Genomic DNA, 6634 nt, shown 5'->3' on the forward strand with positions numbered 1-6634 from the left:
GAAAACTAAGAATGGAGGTTTCTCTTTCGGTCTATCGATGACTGTTTTAGATGATATATCACCTTGTGTGTGATTTCCCACACATTATTTTTAGCATGCTTCTAGAGAGACTAATTGTGTTGTCCATGATTTAGGCAAACTAGTTAGAAGTAAGATGTGTGGAGTGAATGAAAGATCCACTCGTAGAGATGGTTGATTACTCTTCTAAGGTGATTAAATTTCAAGGTGTCTTACCCGCAAAAAAAATTTAAAAAATTCCAAGGTGTCCAAGTCTCCCTAGCACGTAATACCAGCAGCAGGCTTGCACGTCAGGTTTCAAAATTTTCCAAGCCAAGCTAATCCTAGCCCCTAAAAAAAGGAGTAATATTCTAGCCAGGACGACTACTCTCAACTGATCCGGGCTCCAACGAATCCCCGCGGGAGGCCCCACCTGTCACCCTCGCACGGGCGCTACCACTTTCCCCCCGCCCTGCACACGCGGAGCAATCTGGGCACGTGCACGCGGGATCTCCCTCCGCCCTGCCGGGCGCCTAGCTAGCCTAGCAACGCAACGTAGCTCCAAAGAAAAAAGAAAAAAGAGCTAGCCCAGCAACGCCAACCGACTGCAATGATTCTCCCCCACTCCGCGCACAAACCCAAAAGCAGATAAGGGAGAAGAAAGACGCCACCTAATAATGTCCTAATCCCCCGACCTCCTCCCCTCGATCGAAATTCCAATTCCAAGGAGAGAGAAAAAAATAGCGACTGAGAGCAACGGTGCGTGCGTGCGAGCGAGGGAACCCAGGCGAGGTAGCGGATCCCCCGGACGAACGGGTGGTTCTAGGGTTAGGGTTTGCGGCGGCGTTGGGGCTGGGGACCGTGCGTGCGCCTCCTTCGACGGCGAGCCGGATGCTATGCTGCTAGGCTGCGGGTCGCTCTCCTCGTGGGTGCGCCGCCTCGTCGCCTGCGTGGGGTACGACTCCCTGCCTATCCACCTCGCTCCATCTCTCCCGGGTTGTTCTTGAACGCTGGGCACTCTGCTGCCGCGCGATTGCTCCGTCTCAGGTTATTAGAGGAGACCTGTATCGTATCGCGCGGGAAGTGGATCGGCGCTCCCGTTTGGTTCGGATGATTTTGTGATTCTCAGTAGTTTCTCAGAGTTAGTCTACTGCGACGAGACAAAGGTGATTTTTTTATTGGCGTGTAGGGGTCGGTTGCTGTGGTTCATATGATGAAATTTGTTCATGATAGTCGTGCCAATCTGCAATGATCTCTGTTATTAGATAGGTTTTAGGCATGCATTTAAGGTCTCTGTATTCACTTACCTGATCAGCTCCTGTTGGTCAGAAATAATTGGTTACCGGGAGGTGTCAGCTGTTTGAACTCAACCTGAATGATTGCTTGATATGGTACCATGTCTTTTTGTTCGTGGTCATTATGTCCAAGGAATGTTCGGTGGTTTTCCAGCAAGTCTGTTTATAGACTGATACTTTTGGTCTGCTGTTAGGTTCCTTGTAGCTCCTTGTTCTTTCCTGCCCCTGAAGCTTCCAGACAGTGGCTTTCTAGGGAGGTTTTAGCATAAATCTGCTTGCACGGAACAGGGAAACATAAATCGATGATTTGCTTGGTCCAGTGATTGAATTTTGTATTTGCTTGCGGAACTAGAAAGGACAAATTATCAGTCCTGTAACTAATTGCTTAGATTGGCTGATATTTCTAAGTAAACTTAAGCTTAAGAATGTGAGTATAGTGCTGAGTATTATCATGTATTTTTTTTTTCTTTGCAAAAAACATAGATTCAATTTCAACATATGTAGCTAACAACTTTCCAAATTTGACGGGAATGCACCGGAGTTGCTGATGTTTGCCATGTGCTCAAATATCAATATGATAATCTTCGTTAATTACTGAACTCCAAAAACAAACATTTTTGGATATTGTCAGTAATTATGTGCAGATCTAGTGTAGCGTCCTTTTCACCACACGAGTATCAAGTCCGAATGAACACTTATTCTTAATCCAGTTTTAAATGTGCATAGAATCATAACCGATTCGATATCAAATGAGAGAAGTTTCAAATGTTTTAAATGAACACATATTCTGTAGATACTATTTAAATGATTGACACCCAAGTTAGTTTTTGTTTTAATGTTCTGTTTAATGCAGTCTAGCTTTCCTCAATTGTGGACATGTTTCATGTAATCACAATGGAAAACCAGGCAGCTACTGTAAAACCTTATTATAAGCTTGGAGTGGAAGTTGATCTCACAATAGGTTTTACACAAGCATTTTCTTGTTTCCATTTTTTTGCAACTTCTGTCAAACACTTGGTTCTAATCATTTATTGGTCAATCCTGGTTTGCAACAGAGCAGAAATTGTTTTGGATGTGCGAAGTCTACTCCTATAACAGCTGTTGATGAGCCTTCTAAAGGTTTAAGGATTCAAGGGCGCTCGATTAAACATCGTAGTTTGTCTGAAGATTTTTGGAGTACAAGTCCACGTGAAATGGAGAACAGTGCCTTGCAGTCACAGCGTAGTATGTCTTCCATCAGCACAGCAGCACAATCTAGTGAGCAGCATGGAGCTGGAAGTAGCAGCAACCCAAATGAGTTTGTAAATCAAGGTAAAAAAATCTAACCTTCCACAATGCATGTCCCCCTCACTTCCATATACCTTCAGTTAGGTTATGGCTTATAGCAAGTACTCCCTCCGTCCCATAATATAAGATGTTTTTTGAAACTAGTGTAGTGTCAAAAAACGTCTTACACTATGGGACGGAGGGAGTAATAAATAATTATGGAAGCTAGATTATTAATAAAATTATAAAGATTTGTTTTGTTTCTTTGTTACCATGAGAAGAGAATCATCTAATACACTATGCTCCCTAATTTTGGAGCCCTCCTATTAAATTGAGGTGTTCAATTTTGGATTTAGTTCACGATTTGACCGGGTCAACTATTTCTCAACGAGCTCTTTCATTCAATCCAGGTATTTAATTTTGGATTTGATTCACGATTTTGAGTGGCTCCACTATTTCTCAAATTAATCGGTAGCAACCAGCCTGTAGAAACACATCAGTTCCGTGCGGCCTCTCACCATCTAAAAAAGAAGCGCCAACATCTGAACTATAACACTAATATAATACATGCGTATAGTACAAGTGGCCACCAACGCAAGAAACTTTCCCACATAAGTATTGGTTGATTAGCAGATAACATACAATCACACCGCCAAGAAAGCCCACTAAAACACTGCATTATAAAAGAAAACACTTCGTCATCTTCCCCACACGACAAACCAACTTTTATCTTTATGAATTGAAATCCCAACAACAACAACGGTGCTTAAATTCTGGATCGAGTATACTTTATTCAGGGATCCTAATGCTATGCTGTTTTTTTTTTCTAAAACAATCAATTATCTAATAGTAACAAAACCGTCAGTATCAGAGAATGCCACAAAAATACATGATCTGTGCGTGAATGTGGACCTTACTGGCAAGCATGTAAAGACCGGCATCAACAGGCGTAAAGGTTTGCATCATAAACACGGGAATTGGCAAAATGAATATAATATGAACTGAGAAAAACTTGATCCCCTGCCTGAACAAATCAATATACAAAATCAGCGTCAAAAGATATAAAACATGAGAAAAGGCGATGGTAGAACAAAAAAGACAACAAGAAACACAGCTTCACATATGTAACATGTGCAGCATCAGCAGCTCCTCTGAATTAACTGAAATATCCAACCGCAACATGATTGAAGGAAAAGAGGTTCCCAGAATATGCAAAAATCTCTTAGCAAGCAATACATATATGGAGTAACAAAAGCACTCTCTTCGTATTGTTCATCTTGATCATCAAACAAGGACTAGTATTTCCTTGACAGACTATGTCACGATGTGTTCACAAATGGCAATCTTATATGGCTATACGCAGTAGTTGTGCTGACTTTGTAGTGATGTTACTCTATTTATGACTAGTTGCTGTTGTTAGCTGTGCTTTATGATCTTGAAATTGCTGACGGTGGCTACTCAGCCGGCCAAAACACTAGTTTAACCGACATTTGTTTTCTCTCCAATTCTGTAGGTCTTCTACTCTGGAACCAGACTAGACAGCAGTGGGTTGGAAACAGAAGGCTTAATTCTCAGCGTCAAAAGACCCGGGAGCCAAAAATAGGGTAACTTTCATGCATTTTATTTGTTCTAATGGAGCCTCAAAGATCTTGAATATTCGGAAGATTTTGCAATAACCAAAACAGTCTACTAGTCTATCATAGCGTTAAATACCTTACCTGCTTGAAGTTGTGTACTCAATTTCTGGCATTCTCCTGACCGGCTATCATAATTTGTGGCTCACTTTGATTCGAGGATATGTTATATGTATCATCAATCTCTTGGTTTTGTCAGTTCGGTTTTGACTAGTGATTTCCAAGAGTGCAGAATCTTGTGTAACACCTTTTCTGGAATCTCATGTAAACTTTGAAGTATTAGACATTTGTTTTAGTTCCTGGTGGTGTCTTTTTTGCAACAACTGTTTGAGATTGGCACTGGTCCCTTTGTCATGCATATGCCTGTTGACTGTAGTTGGAATGCTACATATGAGAGCCTGCTAGGAAGCACCAAGACATTTGCACAGCCGATCCCTCTTGGTGTAAGATCTCCTGCAAACCTCATAGCATGTTACTCTTCGCAATGTCTTTACTTATCTTTTCGGTTTTCCAATGGCAGGAAATGGTAGATTTCCTCGTGGACGGCTGGGAGCAGGAGGGCCTATATGATTAGCTGCTTAATTAAAGGGTGGTGGTATTGTCTGGGGTCTCGTTGTTAATCGCTGGAATGTACTCAACTTTGGTTTAATCAAAGCGTGTGGGTGATGAATGTGGATTATCCTCGTGACAGGATGGCATCCCTTTTTCTTTTAAAGTAAATGTAACATATTTTTATCCTACTATTTTTTTAACATTTAGCATTGTGGTCTCCCCCTGCCTAGTTTATGTGTTTATTTACATTTATTTAGTAGCAGGAAACAGTCTTGGACTCGGAGAGTTTGTGATCTTTTCTTACGTGAGAGTAAGGAATGGAAATGGGACGTTGGTGCGGGAGGTGTTCTGGCCAAAAGATGCGCAGGAGATCTTGAAGATAAAACTACCCAAACGGGAGGAGGATCATCCAGGCACTTCTTTGTTTGAAGTGCGTACAAGCTGGCATAGTAATTTGAAGCAGTCCGATGAAAATCAGACCTGAAGTAGTATTGCTCGGAAGGGCGACCGGAATATGTGGAACTTGGTGTGGAATGTTAAATCCCTAGCCTCTGATAATCTCGCTACAAAGCAGAACAAATGGAAGAGGAATTTGGAAAGAGATGGTAGGTGTAATATACTCCCTCCGTTCGAAATCACTTGTCGTAAAAATGGATGTATCTAGACGTATTTTAGTTCTAGATACATTCATTTCCAAGACAACTAATTCCGAACGGAGGGAGTATGTGCTATGGTGGATGAGAATAGTTTTTTGCTGTGGTGAAATGTACAAAGGCCCGGGCCTTGCGAGATCAGATATGAGGGGACTGACTGCCTCTGATCCTCCTCGCCAAAATCAAACCGAAGTAGCGTGGCTTGCTCTAGTCTTCTGGCATGGTTGGTTCCTACGAAATGATGTGGACCAAGGAAAATGCTCACATTGTGGCTTTTTCAGCTGATAAGGGAAAGAAGCCGGTTCATGCTACTGCTTCCCTGAAGTGCCAAATGTCAGTGCTGAACAAATTCGGACTAGGTCAAGTGGAAAATCTAGATGGACTAAATCACCTGATGGATGGTTCAAAGTTACACGGATGTTGCATTTGTGGCCATTACGGGTGAAGCTAGTGCTGGGTATATTATAAGAGATACTCCCTGTCTGTGCTAGTGATCTAAACACTCTTATATTTCTTTAAAGAGGGAGTAACATGGAAAGATTTGTTAGAGATGAGGGTGTAAAATTGCCTGTCTGTGCTAGTCTTGAAGAGGCTGAAGCTTGTGCGTGCCATGGCCTAAGGCTGCTCTTGATATGGGTAAGGAAGAGATCATAGTTGGATCTGATTGTGCTGTTGTCATATCAAACATTTATGGCTCATGTGATCCCTTTAGCAACATGGAGAGAGCATTGCATGGTGATTAGGAAACTTCTGCAAGATAGATCAAATGTTTTTCTTTTTCTTTTTGAAGATAGAGAGACATGACAACAAGTTTGCTCATGAATTAGTCAAGCAAACCCAGATCAGTAGTAGGAGGGCAGTCTATCTGGGTCAACTACCTTTGGATTTGGCACGGCCAGTGCTATCTTATTGTAATAACCCTAAAATGATGTTTTAGTATAATTGCATCTTTCCCCCAAAAACCATTGTGGTTCCCCCCTAGTTTATGTGCTTTTGTAGCCATGTGACACAGTATATGAAGTATCCATGAACCTTGCTTGACACGTAGATGCAAATGTTCTTTTTTTTCCATGTTCGCATACGAACACGTCACTGTGTACCTCCAAGGCCGAGGGTGATGCACCACAGCTCACATCGAAGGAGACCCATCCGGAAGCGCGGTACGCAAGCAATCCGATGGGTGCTTTTCAGGACCCAAAACCACACGCGCCCGGGAGGGACCCCGTCTGGACATGCG

General features: G+C 42.3%; 1 protein-coding gene across 3 annotated transcripts; it reads left to right on the top strand.

Annotated features, from left to right (window-relative positions):
* The first annotated feature begins 591 nt into the window (after window positions 1-591).
* Window positions 592-4961, top strand: LOC119323041. 3 transcript variants are annotated; one of them, XM_037596610.1, is made up of 5 exons: window positions 592-952; window positions 2353-2603; window positions 4072-4162; window positions 4569-4635; window positions 4713-4961. In XM_037596610.1, the coding sequence occupies exons 1-5, from the start codon at window positions 894-896 to the stop codon at window positions 4764-4766; spliced, it is 522 nt and encodes a 173-aa protein (XP_037452507.1). In that variant the 5' UTR covers window positions 592-893; the 3' UTR covers window positions 4767-4961. The 3 variants fall into 3 exon arrangements, with proteins under 3 accessions (XP_037452507.1, XP_037452508.1, XP_037452510.1); XM_037596611.1 differs by having other exon boundaries at window positions 819-952; window positions 2348-2603; XM_037596613.1 differs by lacking the exon at window positions 592-952 and adding an exon at window positions 985-1163 and having other exon boundaries at window positions 2348-2603.
* Window positions 4962-6634: the final 1673 nt, after the last annotated feature.

This window comes from Triticum dicoccoides, chromosome 6B (genome assembly GCF_002162155.2).
Source record: "Triticum dicoccoides isolate Atlit2015 ecotype Zavitan chromosome 6B, WEW_v2.0, whole genome shotgun sequence".
In the NCBI taxonomy this organism is placed as follows: domain Eukaryota; kingdom Viridiplantae; phylum Streptophyta; class Magnoliopsida; order Poales; family Poaceae; genus Triticum; species Triticum dicoccoides.